This window comes from Coenobita brevimanus, chromosome 107 (assembly GCF_032717465.1).
Source record: "Coenobita brevimanus isolate Jiangsu-jjx chromosome 107, ASM3271746v2, whole genome shotgun sequence".
NCBI lineage: Eukaryota > Metazoa > Arthropoda > Malacostraca > Decapoda > Coenobitidae > Coenobita > Coenobita brevimanus.
The window spans coordinates 12,625,769-12,648,456 of NC_137060.1; the positions used below are offsets into that span (position 1 = coordinate 12,625,769).

The following is a 22,688-nucleotide window of genomic DNA, read 5'->3' on the forward strand; positions in this document are numbered from 1 at the left end:
TGTATATACCGGTATAAATATATATATATATATATATATATATATATATATATATATATATATATATATATATATATATATATATATATATATATATATATCAACGTAAAGGTGACAGGAAAATAAAGGACTAAACAGGGAAATTTTGTAGGTGAATCTAGGGAACTTCTGGCAGCTTTATCTGGCAGCACTGGTGTGAGACCGTCATCAGTGCCACGGAAACAGCGGGAAGGTGTACATCGCTCTCTTATAGTCCAGGTATTTATTGGCATCGTTCTTTTCTCGAGAGCAAGATGTAAATTTTTATAAAGTATAGCCAATTGTTAACGACAAATATAGCTTCCGGAGTACATAATTTTCCTCAAGGTACAACACGCGAATGTCGATTTACAGATCTAGTTTCTATTTCTGCCCAATATATGAAGCGAGTGGGGTAAAGGGATAATGCCCAAAGCTACCGTGGTCAACCTAGGAATTGGACTCAGGATTTTTCAGCTGTGGGCCATGTGTATGCTAGTGCACCACCACCACCACCCCTTCGCACCCGCGATATCACACACACACACACACACACACACACACACACACATATATATATATATATATATATATATATATATATATATATATATATATATATATATAAAACAAAGAGGGTGATAGTTGCGATAATATACTCGGCGAGCAACTAAAAGATCCAAAAGTTCGATTTCCGGGTGAACCACAAGGTCTTTGGATGAAATGGTATTTATGTTTACAGTGGAAAGAACAACTGATTATTTTCTTTTTTTCTTTTGTTCTGTTAATTTCCTGGCAGACCACGATATCTTCGGATTATATCATATTTACTGTAGTTCTCCCTGTTCCTTTCGTACAACTAAAAACAGGGAACAGATTGCTAAACGACGGTTGAGTGTCGTACTCAAGATGGATTCCTTGGGTCGTATTCTTGTCAGGGTAGAAAGCTCAGTAGCACATCTCACACAGTCTGGCAGTATTTTTTTTTTTTCATATGTTATTTATTCAAACTATGTCCATATGAGAATGGCATAAATTACAAGAGAACATTCCCTCGATACATCCGATGCCGTTAGTTCTTTTTTACAGTTTCCTTAATACCACCAAACGTTGTTTTACAGATATGAAGAGACTACGAAACTGGAGAGCTTTGATGTAACCATTAAAAACTTCCTAGTAAAAAAATCTTTCGCAGTTACCAAAACTGAAAAGAATAAGACGTTTCCGTGGTCAAAGATTGTAAGTTCAATGTTCATTCGTACTTCCTTTCATTCACTTTAGGCTGCTGACATTTTCGTCTTTTTGAAAGTTACTTCACTTTCTTTCATCACTGAATGAGACAATATTATGGCACCATAATTCTTTCCATAATGCTTCTTCGTGACTAGCACCATACTTTAGTATTAATCTCTTATTAAAGCGAAGAATTCATGATGGAGAGAGGGTAGTTATACATTTTGTTAAAATGAGTTGAGCGTTATTGTTCCTTAAAAAAAAAAAAAAAAAAAAAAAGTAATGCCTTTGAGCATCTTGGTCTCACAGAACGAGTTTCCACACTGGCCAACACGTTTGAACCTTGCTGGTCCTGTTGCAACATCTGCTTAACTTTGATGCAGTTTTAAGACCTTTTATTAGAGTTAATGACCCATGATTGACGCTTAGTTCAGATTTTGTAAATAATTAAGAACATCAGAGCTTCTACTTTGTCACACAGTTTTTCTTGTTTTATTGTTCACTGTTCTTCACTGCATTTGTTTTCCTCCCTTCTACCTGCCTACCTGCTCTTCATCCTACATACCTTGTCAACTCTCCATTCCCTTCTTCCTCGCTGTTTTCTTGTATCCTTGTCTTCCCTCATATCAAAGTTTTACTTTGCCATCTAGGGGAATTGTTGATCTATCGTGGATTGACTCAGACATATGGACTATTTTCTTCCCTCCCTCTCTGCCTGTTTAACTTATTTGCCTCCGGTTGGGCTAAACCTACCTTATAATACATTCTTTTTTTTTTTTTTCACCATATCTTCTTGGATCTTATTCTCCTCTTCATACATCCTCCTTTCTTCCTAGCTCATTGTCCTTCCATCCTGCTGAACCTACCTTCCTAATTTATTTCTATCACTCCTGGGCAGTTTTTTACTCATTCGTCTTTCTTTTACATCTGTCCCCCTACCCCCTGTCAGTTCACTGCTTACTAATCTTCCATTTTATCGAGAGTGTTGGCCTTGTTAGTAAGTCCGGAAGTACTGCAGTGTGTGATTGAATGGAAGGAGATGTCATCGAGACTGATGTGGGTGAAAGCGAATTTTGAACGTGAGTTGTGGATGTTTGTGAGTGCATTTGGGCCTGGTAGTGAAAGGGATGAGGAAGAGAGGGAGTCTTTCTGGAATGATGTTGATGAGTGTCTGCAGAGTTTTGGAGCGAATGTGAATGTGGTAATGATGGGAGATCTGAATGCTAGAGTGGGAAATGTAGCATTTGAAAGTGTAGTTGGTATGCACGGTATCCCCAGAAGAAATGAAAATGGGGAACGAACGATAGGGATGTGCGTTGAGCGAGAGATGGTGATTGGAAATACGCTGTTTGAGAAGAAAGATATTTATAAGTATACATGGGTGAAACAGGAGGGTGGAAGGGTTGTTCAAAGAGCTTTGATGGATTTTGTGGTTGTGTCCAGGAATGTAATAGGAAGATTGTTGGATGTGAGAGTTCTGAGAGGGGAGGGTGGAGGTATGTCTGACCACTAACTGGTGGAGAGAAAGTAAAGAGTAGGTAAGAGATGGGTGAGAGCTAGGAGGGTTAGGTGTGGCAGGGAGGTTTTGAGAGTGAGTGAGTTGGATAAAAGAGAGAAAATGATAGAGTATCAGGAGAAATTGAAAGATGAGTGGAATGCAGTGAAAGCTCAGGAAAATGGCAGTGTGGAGGAGGAATGGCAGTTGTTTAAGAGTGCTGTGGTGGGGCATGCAGAAGAGGTGTGTTGTGTGAGACGTGTGGGTGGTGGTATACGAAAAGGAAGTGAATGGTGGTGCAAGGAAGTAAGTATGGCTGTAGCTGAGAAGAGACGTACATATGAAGTGTGGCTGCAGAGGAAGGATGAGGTGTCATATGAGAGGTATAAGGAAAAGAGGAATAGGGCGAGAAGGGCTGTGCGTGATGTTAATGTGGCAGCAGATGAGAGGTGGGGTAGGTGGCTGACTGAGAATGTTCAACAGAATAAGAAAATGTTCTGGAAGGAGGTGAAAAGGGTGCGAAAGGGAGAGTCTGGGAAGGAAGAGCGAGTAAAAGCAGAGGATCGAAAGATGTTAAATGAGATGGATGCAGTAAGGAAGAGATGGGCAGAGTATTTTGAAAGATTGTTAAATGTAGATGAGGAAAGGGCGGCTGAGATTGTGGTGGATGGAAGGGTGCAAGGAAAAAATGTGTTGAGAGACTTGAATGATTCCTTGATCACGAAGGAGGAGGTGGAGAAGGCAGTAAAGGAGATGAAAACAGGGAAAGCTGCAGGTATGGATGGATGTGCTGTGGAATGCCTGAAGGGTGGTGGAGTGACTATTGTTGACTGGTTAGTAAGACTGTTGAACGTGTGCTTTGTGAAAGGTATGGTGCCAGTTAACTGGGCAAATGCTTGTGTGGTCCCATTGTATAAAGGCAAGGGTAATAAGTATGAATGTACTAGCTTTAAAGGTATAAATCTCTTGAGTGTTGTAGGTAACGTGTATGGTAGAGTGTTAATTATAAGAGTTAGAGAGGGGACAGAGGGAGTGATTGGTGAAGAGCAGTGTGGCTTTAGGAGAGGGAGACGATGCGTGGATTAGGTGTTTGCTGTGAGACAAGTGTGTGAAAAGTATTTAACGAAAAGCAAGGATGTGTTTTGGGCACTCAAGGATTTAGAGAAAACGTATTATAGAATTTATAGGGAGGCTTTGTGGACTGTTTCAAGATTGTATGGACTTGATGGTAGGTTACTAAAAGGGGTTAAGAGTTTTTATGTAAATAGTAGAGCGTGTGTAAGAGTGGGAAATGCTGTGAGTGATTGGTTTCCTGTGAGAGTGGGGTTGCGACAGGGATGTGTGATGTCGTCTTGGTTGTTTAATATTAATATGGATGGTGTTGCAAGGGAGGTGAATGTAAGAGTTTTAGGTGGAGGTATAAGTCTGGTGAATGTTGATGGTGGAGAGTGGAATCTGAAGCAGCGGCTGTTTGCAGATGATACTGCACTGGTGGATGATTCAGAGGAGAGATTGAGACAGTTGGTAGAGGAGTTTGGAAGGGTGTGTGAAAGGAGGAAATTGAAAGTAAATGAGAATAAGAGTAAAGTGATGAAGTGTACGAGGTGGGTAGATGGTAGGGGAATGAAAATAATTTTGAATGGTGAGTTGCTTGAGGAGGTAGAGTGTTTTAAATATTTAGGGTCACATGTTGCTGTGGATGGAAGAATAGATGCAGAAGTGAAGTTTAGAATGAATGAAGTAGGAAAGGTGCTGGGAGGAATGAAAAAGGTGTTTAAATGTCATTCGCTTAGAATAGATGTAAAGAGAAGGCTGTATGAGGGTGTTCTGGTACCAACTACGATATATGGGGCTGAAACACGGAATATGGGTGTAGCAGAGAGGAAAAGGTCGAATGTAGTGGAGATGAGGTGTCTGAGGACTATGTGTGGAGTGACGCGTATGGATCGAGTATGAAATGATGATGTGCGAAGGAGAACTGGAGTTGTTTGAGAGATGGCTGATAGAGTTGAGCAGAGGGTGTTGCGATGGTTTGGGCATATGGAGAGAATGGATAATGAGCGATTGGTGAAAAAGATACCTAGATTTGATGTGAGAGGTGTAAGGCTGAGAGGGAGACCACGAATAGGATGGATGGACAGTGTGAAGAGAGCGCTGGATGTGAGAGGGATGTCTGTTGAGCAAAGGAAGAGTGGCTGTGCATGACAGAAATAAATGGAGAGAAATTGTGAATGAATAAATGATGAAGCAGCCCTGAGGGGATATTCTCCCGCATTTGGTCTGATGAGCTAGTCAGGTCAGGTGCGGGCAAGGGGATGGGTCTATTATGATGTGGCGGGGGTAAACCAGCTCTGCTGTCGGGCCCTGCTGCGGATGTCACTGATTGCACTGCGCAGTTGACCCTTGTGAGGTGTGGTGAGGTGAGGATCTTTCCTTTCTCCCCTTTGGGGCTAAGATATGAATGAATGTGTTTGAATGGATGAGTAAATGGGGAGTGTGTCGTCCTGTTTCGGCTACTTCCCTTTCCTTGGGGGAAGTAGCCTAGGTATATAGATATAGATAGATAGTTTTCCTCTTTCCTTGTATTTTAACCTCCTCCCATCTTTGTTCTTGTCTATCTTACCATCCAACTTGTCCGCGTAGCTTACGTACTCTCCTGGTTAACTGTTTGGCTCCAATCCCCGTTTTCTTCGCTCTTTACCGCCTCGTTCTTTTTCTTCTCCAGTTCACTTAATGCTTGTTTATCCCACTTTTTTAGCTATATTCATCCTGCCTGTCTAGCCTTCCATTCATATTGCCTGCCAATGACCTATTCCTTCCATTCTGCCAGCCTAGCACTTACCTTTCCTTTTCTTCCTCCCTACCAAAACAGTTTACTTTTTTGAATGCCTTCCATTATCTTGCTTGCCTATTTTTCCCAATGTCTTCTTTCTTTCACACTTGCCTACCTTTCTTCCCTCCTGCTTGACAGGCTATCCTAATTTCCCCTTCCTTGATGCCACCATAGTCTACCTTCCTAATTTTATCCACATTCCCATCAGACGTCTTCTAAAAGCTGAAAAACATTGTTTGCACCGAGTATAAAATAAAAAAAGGAAGGTGCAATAAGGAATGGCTCAAGCCTTTCTCTACGCTTTAGCCTTTTTGTCCTTACCATATCCCTACCACTCTATTTAACTATGGAGAATCTGTGCCATTGGAGAGGTTCGAAATAATCTTCATTAATCCTTCAACAGGAGGATCATTTCAATATTACTTTTATTTCTACCAGACAGATTTATTAAGCTTGTACGAGTTCCAGATGTAGTGAGCAGGGTTATTAAAGGATTTGCCTAACCTTTTCAGTTCGAAAAGTTTAACATTATCGTTTGGTGATAAAAATAAAAAAGTACCTCCTAATGAAAGTTTCAAGATCTTCCGCTGAGGATGAATCCTACTAATAAAAATGGTTGCCAAGTATGAGCAAAATATCTTTAAAAAGTCATGTTACTAATGTGCTTAAGTAACAGTATTTTGTGTTTCAGACTGTGTTGCAGTGACAATGGTTGGGGCTCGCTTTGTGCTGGTGTTGTTAGTGGTGGCGGTGGCTGTACCTCATCTGACAGCGTGAGTCTCTCTCTCTCTCTCTCTCTCTCTCTCTCTCTCTCTCTCTCTCTCTCTCTCTCTCTCTCTTAATACACTAAACGCCCTGGATTACATTGCATGTCTCAATGTGTGTGTCTGTATGTGTGTGAAAAGCATAACTCAAACGCTTCTGGTCGATTTTGAATCCAAGTTGGTGTAAGGGTTGAGGGTTAGACAAGAGGTTGACCTTTTTTTTAAGACATTTAAGTTAGTCAAGGTCACATTAAAGAGTCAGCTTAAAAGTTTTCATTCGTAATTGGTGAGAGCTTTGAGGGGAAGGCAAGGGTATAGAGACTGAACTGGATTATAGAACCATTAGTCATAGGGCAAGGGGAAAGACTCGACCATGTGGGCCAAACCTTTCTCAGTTGATTGGGAACGATTTTGAAAGCATTACGTCAAAAGTCATAAATACACAGTAACATCAGCTTAAGCAGTTTTCATCTAATGTGGACCAAACTTGGAACTGTGACTGTGGACCAAGATAGGATGCAGTGGAACAAAAGTATCCGGGGCCAGAATGCTAATCGTCCACCAAAACATAGTGGCTAAGGTCCAAGCAACCCACAAAACAATTTTGAAGAAAAGTAGTAAAACTCAAAGCAATTTAATCATTGAGCATCAAAATAAAGCCATTCCATATTAAAATATATATGGCGGCGAGCATATTAAAGAAATATATCGCGGTCAGCATTGGGCCATCTTTGGTCAAATTCTCGTCAAAAGTAATAGACTTCTGCACATCCCCAGAGTTCCTATTTCCTGAAGGTTTGCTGAAATTTTATTGACAACTTTTACGAAATATTTTACCAACACACACACACACACACACACACACACACACACACACACACACACACACACACACACACACACATTGACAAAAACACTATCGCCTCAGCGGGACGACAATGATTCTATTATGAGATTACTCAGTGCAGCATAAGGTCATTGCCCAAAGTCAAATATTTGTCCCTGAGGTTGATTATATCATGTTTTTTTTTTTTGTTTTTTTTTTGTCCAACTCTGGGCATAGACTTCACAGCCTGCTACCAAGGCCAAGTAGTCCTCCTACATACCATACACCTCTATATGTCACCACTTCGGCGCTAACACCCACCATCTATACTCAGTACATGCTAGGGCTGTCTCATACAGGACAAATACTTTTTCCATCTTTTTCCGCTCAAGTGTGCAATGTGTTAAGGATCACTTCCATTCCCACAGTCGATAATTCCGCTTATATGCCCTTCTCTGGATCCTATCCACACCACTGATTATCAGAAAATAAGATGATGACACTATGATGGTGACGATGATGTTGATGATGATGATGATATTGAAGACTGCAGTGATGATGAAATTGTAGTGGTGGTGTCCATGATGGTAATGAAGAAAGTGTATAATTGATTGTATAAAGCTTCCTATGTCCTGCAGTCAACTGACTTCTGTGAAAATTAGTGAGGAATTAGATAATGATGATGATGATGAATGGAAATAAATATCCTATTGGTGTACAGCATAGCTGTGTATCGACGCATAATATCACTGTTTATAACCATTCATTCATCTCTCTCTCTCTCTCTCTCTCTCTCTCTGTAGATAGATAGATAGATACGCAGATAAAGGTAAGTAGATAAATACATGGATAAATATGGATAGATATATTTTTCTACTTATCTATATCTATTTATCTATCTGTTTATCTGCCTATCTGTCTATATCTATCTGTATGTAGCCTATATCTATGCGTTTAGCCTATGTATCTATCTATTTATCTTTCTATATGTTATAGGTTTAAGGAAAAGCTTCTTTTTATGTAACTTTATGATGATGTTGTGGAAATACTGATATTATTTTCTTCGGACAAGATTTTAGGGGCTGCAGCAGCTGATGCTGCTGATGGTGATGGTGATGGCTATGATGATAATGATGAACGCTATGATTATGATAATGAGCATATTTTGCAAATTGTTTTTCCATCCTCTTCTGTTTTTATTTCCCTTATTCTTTCCTCGTCCTTCTGCCTGCTGGTGACTTTACAATCCCTCTTCTGTCTTTTTTCCCTTCAAGCTTTCCTTTTCCTTTTGCCTGTGGGTGAGTGTATACTGACTGGCAAGCCAAATTGTCTCTTGTACACCAGGAAATCATTTACTAAGACACGGGGTAACAATATAACAAAATTTTGGCGCCTGGTGGTTTAGTGGGTAATTACGGCGCTCCAATCGGATTGAGCCGGTGAAGGATTATATCTAAGGAGTGATTGGAGTTTATTGCTCACGTAATGCCACTCAGGGATAAGTGAGACTGACCATGCTCATCTGAAATGTTAGGACCAACTTGCCTAGCCCCGGGATCTGACGCTCCTCATGAAGCAACACCAGATTAGATGATGATATAAATACACACATACTTTAAAAAGTCCTCCAAACTATCTTTGCTATATAAACATATGTTGAAGAATGATGAAAATACCTTGTAAAAACGGGAAACTTTATTGCATATATACTGCCTTTAAAAGTCGCAATTATAATAGAGAAAAGGTGAAATCAATCTTGCAAAAAATCGTACGTCTCACAGATTGTTATTCATCCAGTGACCAACATCGAAAACGGTAAAAATAAGCTGGCAAAAACCTACACGTCTTAGTCCTCTCTCCTTCTTCCAGTGAACGGTATTTGTAAAGATAAAAATAAACGTACACAAGTGTTATCTCCGCCTCTCTCCTTCATCCAGTGGGGAGGAAAAACCTCAATGTATGCCTCCACTGGACTGTGCCGTAGTTCGCTGCGCTAAACCTATCTGCCCAGTTCCCGTGTACACCCCGCCCTGCAAGTGCTGTCCCATCTGCCCCAAGGTAGGAAGAGCACCTGAGAACGACTATATGAAGATATACGATAAACTGATGGAAGAATGAGGAGAGGAGACTCGAGAACTAGATGTAACGATAAAGGGAGAGTGCGATATACGTGGAATAATGAAGATATGTTTATGGAAAAGGTGGAATAGTAAATGGAGTGTTTGTGGAACAGGTGGCATCATGAAAAGAGTAATTATGGAAGAGGTGGAATGATGGAAAGTGTATGGAGGAGATGAAATGTCGAAGGCAATGTGTGTAGAAGAGGTGGATTGGTCAAATGAATGTGAATGGAAGAGATGTTAGAATAAAACAGAATATGAAGTGAAATGATAAAGCGCGTGAAAACATATATAACTCTGCTAGCAGGATTTGCGGCACAGTTGCTCTAACTCTTCCCACCCCATTATTATGTTGGAGAAAGTAAATTAGGATGATGACGAAGATGATAATGATAATAATGATGGATATTATGATGACAATCATAGTCACCTTTGTAGCTTTTGTAGTTTCAGTTCTCTTGCATCCCAGTACTAATACTTTCTCCTTTATCCCTCTCTCCCACGGACCTACCTACAACGTCCTTATGGTACGTATTATCTAATAGTACTTAGTGCATGAATGGGTTATTTGGCAAAATACTTGGTAACCTGGAAATTCTATGCTTTGTTAAACACAGAACCTAAAGAACTTGAGTGTAAAATGCCCATTATATTTAGATTATAATTTTTAAAAACCAGTATATAACGCTTCACTATCTGAGATTCACAGTAAGTTAAAATTTGAAATGTGCAATAGAAACCCTGACAGACTTCACACTGCTGCAACTCAATTTTTCTTGTCTTATACTGCCACAACACATAACTGCCGGAATTCACTTTAACACAACTCACACCACGGCACCTCACAGTGCCACACTTCACACATAATAAACACTACCGCACCTCACACTCCAACCCCACAATGCCACACCCGATAATGGTTAATCTGATTCTGCCACACCTAACACTGTTAAAGCCAACACTGTCATACTTCATACTGCTACAACTCATACTCTCAACCTTCACTCTACCACACTTCACAAACACGTCACTGTAATGCCTCACAATGTCATACCACACACTACCAAACCACATACCGTACTGTCAAGCCTAACACTGCCGTGCATCACACTGCAGCACCTCACACTGCCCACTTCACAAAATGGACACACCCCACAGTGCCCAGAGGTCACACTACGCACATCGCACACTACTACAACCCTCCCTGCCCTCACCCTACACTGTCGGCACACTCCATATCGACAAATTGTCGCACCTCACAATGCCCCACACCATATTACCACGTCTCACTGAGTCATACCACACCCCACACTGTCTCATTTTTCATAATCAAACTTTACACTGTTACGCCTTACTGCCAAATCTCACATTCCAGCACATCACACTTCATATATAATATTGTTACACCCTCCATATATGTCTTACAAAGCCACACTTCACGTTACCACACTTCACACTCTCTGCCTGAATCTGCCTCCCCTAACTTAACCATATTGAAGACAGTCACGCCTCATGCTCTCACAGTAAATATTGTTACATCTTATACATATCTTGGACTACCACACCTCACACTGCTTGCTCTGCTGTGATTACCACACACACACACACACACACACACACACACACACACACACACACACACACACACACACACACACACACACACACACACACACATTGACAAAAACACTATCTCCTCAGCTGTACGACAATGATTTTATTTTGAGATTACACGGTGGAGCGTCAGGCCATTGGTCAAAGCCAAATATTTGTCCCTGAGGACGATTATATCACTTGTTTTTATATTTATTTAATTTTTTTGTCCAACTCTGGCCATAGACTTCATAGCCTCCTAACAAGGCCCAGTAATCCTCCTACATACCATACACCTCTATATGTCACCACTTCGGCGCTAACACCCACCATCTATTCTTAATACATGCTAGGGTTGTCTCATACAGGAAAAACACTTTTTTCATCTTTTTCCGCTCAAGCGTGCAATGTGTTAGGTTCTTCCAATTGGATTACTTCCATTACCACAGTTGAAAGTTCCGCTTATATGCTCTTCTCTGGATCTTATCCACACCATTAATTATAAGAAAATAAGATGATGTCACTATGATGATGACGATGATGTTGATGACGATGATGATGATAATGAAGACTGCAGTGATGATGAAATTGTAGTGGTGGTGTCCATGATGGTAATGAAGAAAGCGTACAATAGATTTTATAAAGTTTCTTATGTCCTCCAGTGAACTGAGTTGTGTGAAAATTAGTGAGGAATTAGATAATGATGATGATGAACGGAAATAAGTATCCTATTAGTTTACAGCATAGCTGTGTATCGACGCATAATATCACTGTTTACAACCATCCATTCATCTCTCTCTCTCTCTCTCTCTCTCTCTCTCTCTCTCTCTCTCTCTCTCTCTCTCTCTCTCTCTCTCTCTCTCTCTCTCTCTCTCTCTGTAGATAGATAGATACGCAGATGAAGATAGGTAGATAAGTACATTTATAAATATGGATAGATATATTTGTCTACTTATCTATATCTATTTATCTATCTGTTTATCTATCTGTTTATCTGCCTATCTGTCTATATCTATCTGTATGTAGCCTATATCTATGCGTTTAGCCTATATATCTATCTGTTTATCTTTTTATATGTTATAGGTTTAAGTAAATGCTTCATTTTATGTAACTTTATGATGATGATGGTGGAAATACTGACATTATTTTGTCTGGGCAAGATTTTAGGGGCTGCAGAAGCTGATGCTGCTGATGGTGATGGTGATGGCTATGATGATAATGATGAACGCTATGATTATGATAATGAACATATGTTGAAAACTCATTATTATTGATAATAACTGTGTTATATCCTACATCCTTCCTTCTTTCCATCATCTTCTGTCTTTCTTTCCCTCATTCTTTCCTCGTCCTTCTGCCTACTGGTGACTTTACACTCTATTCTGTCTATTTTTCCTTCATTCTTTCCTTTTCCTTCTGCCTCTTGGTGACTGTACATTGAGTGGCAAGCCAAATTGTTTCCTGTACACCAGGAAATCATTTACTACGGCTCGGGGTAATAATATAACCAAGGTTTTCCGCCTGGTGGTTTAGTGAGTAATTACGGCGCTCCAATCGGACTGAGCCGGTGAAGGTTTATCTCTAAGGAGTGATTGGGGTTTATTGCTCACGTAATGCCAATCAGAGATGAGTGAGACTGGCCATGCTCATCTTAAATGTTAGGACCAACTTGCCTAGCCCCGGGAACTGACGCTCCTTATGAAGCAACACCGGATTAGATGATGATATAAATACACACACATACTTAAAAGTCCTCCAAACTATCTTTGGTGTGTAACCATATGCTGAAGAATGATGAAAATACCTTGTAAAAACGGGAAACTTTGTTGCATATACACTGCCTTTAAAAGTCGCAGTTATCATAGAAAAAAGGTGAAATCAATCTTGCAAAAAATCATAAGTCTCACAGACTGTTTTTCTTCCAGTGACCAACATCGAAAACGGAAAAAATAAGCTGGCAAAATCCTACACTTTCTTAGGCCTCTCTCCTTCTTCCAGTGAACGGTATTTGTAAAGATAAAAATAAATGTACACAAATGTTATCTCACCGCCTCTCTCCTTCATCCAGTGGGCAGGACAATCCTGAATGTAAGCGTCCACTGAACTGTCACCTCGTCCTCTGCGCTAAACCTATCTGCCCAGTTCCCTTGTACACTCCGCCCTGCCAGTGCTGCCCCATCTGCCCCAAGGTAGGAAGAAGCACCTGAGAACGACTGTATGAAGATAAACGAAAAACTGATGGAAGAATGAGGAGAGGAGACTCAAGAACTAGATATAACGATAAAAGGAGTGTACGATATAGGTGGAATAGTGAATATAAGTTTATGGAAGAAGTGGAATAGTGAAAGGAGTTTTTGTGGAACAGGAGGCATCATGAAAGGAGTAAATTATGGAAGAGGTGGAATGACGAAAAAAGTATGGACGAGATGAAATGTCAAAGTTAGTGTTTGTAGAAGAGGTGGATTGGTCAAATGAATTTGAATGGAAGGGATGTTAGAATGAAACACAACATGAAGTGAAATGATAAAGAGCTTGAAAACATATATAACTCCGCTAGCAGGATCCTCTGAATAGTTGCTTTATCTCCTCCCACCCCATTAATATGTTGGAGTAAAATATATTAGGATGATGACGAAGATGATAATGATAATAATGATGGATATTATGATGACAATCATAGTCACCTTTGTTGCTTTTGTAGTTTAAGTTCTCTTTCATCCCAGTACTAATACTTTCTCCTTTATTCTTCTCTCCCACGGACCAACCTACAACGTCCTTCTGGTACGTATTATCTAAAAGTACCTTGTGCATGAATGGGTTATTTGGTAAAATACTTGGTTAATAGGAAATACTATAATTTGTTAATCAGACAACCTAAAGAGCTAGAGTGAAATATACCAATTATATTTAGATTATACTTTTAAAACACCAGGATATAACGCTTCACTATCTCAGATTCACAGTAAGTTAAAATTTGAACTGTGCAATAGAAACCCTGACAGACTTCACACTGCTGCAACTCAATTTTTTTTGTCTTATACTGCCACAACACATAACTGCCGGAATTCACGTTAACACAACTCGCACCACGGCACCTCACAGTGCCACACTTCACACATAATCAGCACTACCGCACCTCAAACTCCAACCCCACACTGCCACCCCTGATAATGGTTTATCTCATTCTGCCACACCTAACACTGTTAAAGCCAACACTGTCATACTTCATGCTGCTACAACTCATACTCTCAACCTTCACTCTACCACACTTCACAAACACGTCACTGTAATGCCTCACAGTGTCATACCACACACTGCCAAACCACAAACCGTACTGTCAAGCCAAACACTGCCGTGCATCACACTACAGCACGTCACACTGCCCACTTCCCAAAATGGACACACCCCACAGTGCCCAGAGATCACACTACGCACATCCCACACTACTACAACCCTCCCTGCCCTCACCCTCCACTGTCGGCACACTCCATTTCGACACACTGTCGCACCTCACAATGCCCCACACCATATTACCACGTAACACTCGGTCATACCACACCCAACACTGTCACATCTTGCATAATTAAACTTCACACTGTTACACCTTACTGCCAAATCTCACATTGTAGCACATCACACTCCCTTACATAAAACTGTTACACCCCCCAAACATGTCTTACAAAGCCACACTTCACGTTATCTGTCTCCCCCCACTTCACCATACCTAAGACAGTCACACCTCATGCACCCACAAAGAGTATTGTTACATCTTATACATAAGTTGCACTACCACACCTCTCAATGCTTGCTCTCCTGTGATTACCACACACACACACACACACACACACACACACACACACACACACACACACACACACACACACACACACACACACACACACACACACACACACACACACCAAACATTGCCACATCTCATAGAGACATAGCAAACCCATACCTCACACTGCCACACCGAACACACACTTAACATTCCCATACTTCACACCGCCACACCTAACACACACTAACACCACCATACTTCGCACTGCCACACAAAGCACACACACTTAACACTCCTATGTTTCACATTGCCACACCTAACACACGCTTAAAACCACAATATATCACACTCCCACTCGTAACACAGAATTAACGCTTCCATACTTTACACTGCCACATGTAACACACACTTAACACTTCCATATTTCAATCTGCCACACCTCATGCACAGGTCCAAACACAATTAACAACCTTATATTTCACATTTCCACACGTCACAGTCCCACCTAACACGGCATACCTCCTAACACCCGTTATACTCTGAAGACTAAAGGAGTTCTGAGAGCTTTACAGTCACTTCTGAATCCGACCCCGATGGCGATTGATTAAATACTCTAACTGTCATCAGAACGTGTATGCAGTATGAATATTATTAATCTAAGTGAATGACGATGTAATTACGTATAATCCCAGCATCATGTTTCGCGCACTAAAAACAACAGCAGTAAAATTACCGAACACCCCAAGGTTCCGATGACTCTCTCTTAGATGAATAAAATCTCTGGCATTAGCTGGAATAGAATGCTAGAGATGCCCCACTCATGAGAGGATTAGTGGCATCAGTAATGTATAAAACTCTGCTGTGAAATAATTACCGACCAATAGTCTGTTTATATATCTGGAATCTGATAATGAGCAACTATGTACGCTATTGGCGATTAAGGAAAGTTTCTTCACACAACAAAAACGATCATCACAAGTTCTCCAGATAATACAACGTTCGGGCGATCAATTCTGAAAAAGTGTCTTTGGTTTTGCATGAAAACGGTCGTCCTCTTTTTCACCCTCTTCATGTGACATTTATATATTCGATAGATTCTCATTATCCCCATCAGAATACTTATGTACAAAGATATATATATATATATATATATATATATATATATATATATATATATATATATATATATATATATATATATATATACCAATCAATCATTTCCTGTGGCACCCTCGGGGATGCATAGGGTCTCGATGAACTCACACCACCACATCCTATCTTGTGCTAACTCCTCAAGATCTCCCCAACACTCATCTCCAGCTTCCCGTCTCATTGTCCTCACCCACGTCTCTTTTGGCCTTCCTCTACCTCTCCTACCAAGTGCCACCCACCCTGGTGTACCTCGTACTATTCCCTGTCTCCTATACACATGTCCTAGCCACTTCCATCGTGAGAATCTAACATATTCATCGATCGGCTGCACTCCCGTTATTTCTCTAATTCTACTATTTGGTATCCTTTCCCACCACTTAACTCCTAATATTCTTCTTAGTGCTTTATTTTCAAACACCAAGAATTTATTTTCCATAGTCACTGTGCTGTACCAAGACTCGTGTCCATAAATTAAGATACTCCTAACCATTACCTTATAAAGTTTGATTTTTGTATGCACAGAAAAATTGTTATTATTCCAAATATTTTTAAGCATTCCCATTGCCTGAGTAGCCTTCTTTAACCTTTCCTCGAATTCAAAGTTCAAAGAACCATCCTTGGCTAAATAAGTACCTAAATATTTAAACCTATCAACTTGCTTTACAACCATACCTCCAATTACACATTCCTGCGCATTTTCCATATTCATATTGATTATTTCAGTTTTTCCACAATTAATAACCAAACCCACCTTGCGACCTTCACTCACCAAACAGTCCAACACTCTCTGCATCTCTTCTGGCCCATCACAAATCAAAACTTTATCATCTGCATAATCTAAATCCAAAAAGTTTCCTGTTCTCTCCCCAAAGTATACCTGCACCGGTTTCTGTTCCAACGCGGTTCATAATGTAATCAATGACCAATATAAATAGTAAAGGCGATAGAACACCACCTTGAATTACTCCGGACTTGACTTCAAACGAATCACTCAGACAACCATCAACCATCACTTTACAAAATGTGTCCTCATGCATGTTCATAATGACCCTCACAAACTCCTCTGGTATTCCATAATGTCTCATGATCTTCCCCATAGTCTCTCTCGAAACACTATCAAAAGCCTTTTCAAAATCAACAAAACAAAAGACTTAACGGTACTCTCATTTCATTAACTTGCTACATCAAATGCCTAACTATAAAGATCTGATCATTGCAACCACGTCCCTTTCTAAAACCAGCCTGTTCATCCCTCAGAATACCCTCAACCACCGGCTCCAACCTATTTAACAACACTCTACTGAAAACTTTCAAAGCTATCGGTGACAAAGAGATTCCCCTCCAATTACCACATTCACTCAGGTCTCCCTTCTTCGGAACTTTAACAATTACACCATTCTTCCAAACTGATGGTAGTAACCCCGTCACCCATATCTTATTGAATAGCTTGGTCAAGATCATTATTAATCTATCCTCCTCCACTTTAAACATTTCCGGAAATAAACCATCCTCCCCTGGTGCCTTATTATTCTTTAACTGTTTTACTGCTTTCTCCACTTCTGCAAGCCTCAACTCTCCTGTTTCTATATTTAAATCTTCCTGAGCAGACGGTATATCCTCTTCTGGTGGTATTGGTCTATTAAGAACTGTCTCAAAATGCTCTTTCCATCTATTTTTAATATCTCCATCTTTGGTCAATAAATTTCCTTCCCTGTCTCTAACTGGTATTTCCTTGCGTTTACCTGCATTACCACTCAGTTCTCTAATCGATTCATATGCTATTCTTTGACTCTGTCCATCATTTTTGTTTATTAAGATTTCAGTCTCTGCAACCTTTTCATCCACACATCTTCTTTTATCTCTCCTAGCTAACCTTCTTACTTCTGAATTCAAACTCCAGTACGCAGCTCTTGCTAATTCAATCTCTCGTTCATCAACGCATTGCATCTCACTCCTCAATTTAGCCTCACCTCTCTTTTTTATCATATCCCACGTTTCCTCTGATATCCATTTCTTTCTCCTGAATCTATGTCTCCTTCCAATCGTACATTCAGCAGTCTCATGCAAAACTTTGTTCACATCGTCCCACATCTCATCTACACTTCTCTCCCCCTCTTCCAACGTTTCCAACACCAAAAACCTATTTCTGCATTCTAATCTGAATTCCTCCTTTTCTTCTCCTTCCCTTCTAAGCTTAACAATATCGTATCTACCAACACCAGATTTTTCCTTCTTCTGATTTTTAAGTTTAAACCTTGTTTTTGCAATGCTGAGTTGATGGTCACTACCAATATCCGCTCCCCGTTTAACATGAACATCTAGCAGAGAACTTCTATGCCTCCTACTGATAGCGATGTGATCAATCTGATTTTTATATTTTCCACACGGCGACACCCAAGTTGTCTTGTGTATATTGCAATGCTGAAAGAGTGTGCCCCCGATGACTAAGTCATTTGCTAGACAGAAGCTTCCAAACCTCACTCCGTTTTCACTCATCCTACTACCAACTCCCATCTTACCCATACATGCCTCAAATCCCTCATTTGAACAGCCCATTACTGCATTAAAGTCTCCAACGCAGATCAAAACATCATGTCTAGGTACCCTTCCTACTCCTTCTTGCAACTTTTCATAAAATGTGTCTTTCCTTTCATCGAGTGCATCATTAGTAGGTGCATAACACACAAACAGACTGATGTTGCCATGATTTGATTTAAACCGTGCGTATAACAATCGCTCATCTATAGGATCCCACTCACATAAAGCCTTATTTGCCTTACAACCCAGCAACAATCCTACTCCCTGATAATGCATTCCGTCCTGTCGACCAGATATCAATAAACGTATACCATCCTCCAAATCCAATAAGGCATATGGCCTGATGGAGTCCCTCCCGTTGTTCTCAAGAACTGTGCTTCTGTCCTTACATCCTAACTAGGCAAACTCTTTCGCCTTTGTCTATCAATATGTACCTTTCCTTCTTGCAGGAAGTTTGCTCTCATTGAGCCAGTCCCAAAGAAGGGTGACCATTCCCAACCCTCTAACTATCGTCCAGTTGCTCTAACATCCTGTATCTTCAAAGTTTTCGAGTCTATTTTTAATAGAAAAATTTTAAAGCATCTTTCCTATCACAACCTTCTTTCTGATAGTCAGTATGGGTTCCGTCAGGGACGCTCCACAGGCGATCTTCCCACCTACCTTTCAGACTCCTGGTCATCCTCCTATCGGGACTTTGGCGAAAGCTTTGCCATTGCACTATACATCTCAAAGGCTTTCGATCTAGTTTGGCATAAATCTTTAATTTCCAAACTGCCCTCTTACGGTTTCTATCCTTCTATCTATGCCTTCATCTCTAGTTTCCTTTCTAGTCGTTCTATAGCCCCTGTTATAGACGGCCATCGTTCTTCTCCTAGATCTATTAACAGTGGTGTTTCCCAGGGCTCTGTCCTATCACCAACTCTCTTCCTTTTATTCATCAATGACCTTCTAAGCTGTATATCTCACCATTTCCACTCATACCCTGATGACTCCACCCTTCACCTTTCCATTCGATTCCCAAAACGTCCATCTCAGCAGTTACTTCAACAAACAAGGGATGAGGCTATGGGACACGTAATGTCTGACCTGGCTCGTATCTTTAACTGAGGTAAAAAATAATCTGGTTGTTTTTAATGCATCAAAGACTCAGTTTTTGCACCAATCAACCAGACAAAATCTTCCACAGGTATACCCACTAATGCTTAATAATATTCAGCTTAACCCTTGCATCATCGCTGAACATGCTTGGGGTTACATTTACCCGGGACTTATCTTGGAAAGATCATATTACATCTCTTGTGAAATATGTTTCCAAGTGATTTGGTGTGGTAAGCCGACTCCGTTCATTCTTTACCCCAGCACAATTATTGACTCAATACAGGGGTTTTATCCGCTCCTGCATGGAGTACAACTCTCATGTGTGGGGGGGCTCCCCACATACAGCTCTTCTCAATAGGGTGGAGTCAAAAGCTTTTCGTCTTATTAACTCTCCCCCTCTTACTGACTCCCTTCAACCTCTGTCTCTTCGCCGCACTGTTCCATCTTTATCTCTTTTCTATCGCTACTTCAATGGTCACTGTTCTTCTGAACTGTCTGGATGCATTCCTCCACCTCTACGATGGACGCGTAGCACCCGTCTAGCAGAAAACTCTCACCCCTTTTCTGTCCAACTGTCTAATGCAAGAGTTAACCGTTACTCCTAGTCCTCCATTTATGCAACAGGTCAACTCTGGAACTGTCTCCCTCTGTATTTCCTGCTTCCTATGATCTCCAGTCTTTCAAACGCAGAGTGGCCAGGCATCTCGAAATGAATGGATCTTGAATTTGGCTCTGTCTTGTATTTTGTTTTTCTCTTGGAAGGAACAGCTTTGCGGGCTCGTTGCCTTTGGTTCCTTCTTCCTCACATATATATATATATATATATATATATGTATGTATATATGTATATATAATATATATATATATATATATATATATATATATATATATATATATATATATATATATATATATATATATATATATATATATATATATATATATATATATATATATATATGGGGAGGCGGTGGCTGAATCGGTAGAGAGGCGGCCTGCAGTCCTGATGGACCCAGGTTCGAATCCCGGCTGGGGCAGGGAACAGTTTAAGGATTTGAGTTTCATAAAAGCAGACTTGCCTGATCTACCAGATAACCCGCCGACATGTCATAAAAGTACCCCTGCTAATACCAATACACCAGTCCTGTATGAGACAGCCCTAGCATGTATTCAATATGGACGGTGGGTGTTAGCGCCGAAGTGGTGACATGTAGAGAGGTGTATGGTATGTAGGAGGACTACTGGGCCTTGAGAGCAGGCTGTGAAGCCTATGCCCAGAAGTCGCACACATAAATATATATATATATATATATATATATATATATATATATATATATATATATATATATATATATACGGAGCCTCTGTGGTTCAGTGTGCTTTTTCGTACACTGAAGAACGAAGGTTGGCGCCCCGCCAGAGTAATAAACATTGGGAACGTTCTTCTCGCCACGTACTGCTTGGCGGACATCAAAGGTGCTGTGGTTGAACCAGTGTCGCATACTATAAAGTATGCTTGCACCCATTCGGCTTGCACGGGCCGATTACACTTGGTTCACAGACTGCACACACATCCAAAACCACTGCATCACTAGAATTATACTTACAAGCACTTCTCACCCTACAGTACATACAATCTCTGTTAGAGAGAGAGAGAGAGAGAGAGAGAGAGAGAGAGAGAGAGAGAGAGAGAGAGAGAAATAAATCATAACTGCCTTGTGAAATTCATATAACGACGAGAGCAGTGAAACGTGAATTAACGCAGTGACGGAGCAGCTCATCCAACGTGTAAGACTATACGACACAGGAAATTATCAGGAAATTATTTTCACAAACACCGTCTTTTACTAGTTATTATTTCACAGTTATAAGTTCACCCTCATGATTCGTATGTGGATATCAGACTGTATTGTTTTTTTTTTTTTTTTTTTTTTTTTAATGCAAGATGATATATAGGAATGAGTAAAGTGTTTTTGAGGAATAAAATGTTTGAATATTCACCAGTTTCTGCTATTTTAAAATCATCCACATTATAATATTCATAAATCAGAGTCTTCAGTCGGCCTCATGGAATAGATTCCATTTACTCAATAGGTCTCTTTTCGTATCAGATAATGGACTGTTTCATAAATATTACCGGATAAAGAATTGAACTTAATTTGTTTAGAGAAACTCTAATTTCAGAGCTCCTCTCGGCATTTTCTGGAAGAAAAATTAAAGCTATATTTAATCCCTTAGGAGTGAGTGGTACAAACAAGTTTGTGGCAGTAGACCGATATTAAGGTTGTGCAGACGTAGACATGTCGCCTCGAATACACAGTTTTAAGTACCAGACCCAGTATCACTGCTTTTATGGTACTTTCTTATTTCATCTTAACAATTTCAGACGAAGAAAGTCATTTGAATATTACTCTTGCTACCTTCAAACTGTTTAAAGAGATGAGTCTTCATGATCCTTTTATCATGACAGGTTTCCCGTAAACTGAATAAGATATTAAGGAAGCGTAAAAATACACCACAGAAATGTTTAATTGTGGTGAGGTATAATATTTAAATTCTGAGCCAATTGTATAACCTTTAACTTTCACTCATCACTTAGTCAGAATCAGGATCTTCCATGACAATGCTCGTCTCCCATGAACTCATTTGTCCGAGTACGCCATCTTTATTTTCTTGTTCCTACTATAAGACTTTTTTTTTTTTTTAATTCAGCTTAGTGAAAGAACTTCGAAGTGAACGGATGCATATAAGGCTCTCATTAGGTCAATAATATCATCATAAAACAACAAGATATACAAAATAAATTACGTCTTATGTTTAAAGGAGCATAATGAATTCAACAGTGTGATGACTCACTTGCAGGTCACCGGAGGCGCAGGATGGCTGAACTTCCTGAAAACTAAGGCAGGATGACGGAGAATAGGAATGACGGAGTCTAACAGACAATGAGTGAAAAGCAAACCTTATATTCTTGTCAATAAACACTGGACAGTTTTAAATGTTTAATTTTCCCTTTGAATAGATATGGAGGACGTTGTTATTGCTGCTGTATTCTCGGTTATTGTTGTTGTTGTTGTTGTTGTGTCCCTTGGTGCAACTGGATATTTCCACAATGGACTGAATGAATTCGGCCACTCCCACCGGGCAGTCCAATGGATCTGTGGTGTATGTAACGATGAGGAATTGCTTTGTGTTTTGACTGAGATGGATGAAGGGTGTGTAGGAGTCATGAGC

At 40.1% G+C, this 22,688-nt stretch overlaps 1 protein-coding gene across 1 annotated transcript; it reads left to right on the top strand.

Moving 5' to 3' along the window:
- Nucleotides 1–221: 221 nt before the first annotated feature.
- On the top strand, nucleotides 222–22,382 carry LOC145416667 (uncharacterized). Its single transcript, XM_080285603.1, has 5 exons — nucleotides 222–258; nucleotides 6,271–6,352; nucleotides 9,107–9,227; nucleotides 12,958–13,071; nucleotides 22,317–22,382. Exons 2-5 carry the CDS (start codon nucleotides 6,288–6,290, stop codon nucleotides 22,365–22,367), a joined length of 351 nt encoding a protein of 116 aa, XP_080141729.1. The 5' UTR covers nucleotides 222–258; nucleotides 6,271–6,287; the 3' UTR covers nucleotides 22,368–22,382.
- Nucleotides 22,383–22,688: the final 306 nt, after the last annotated feature.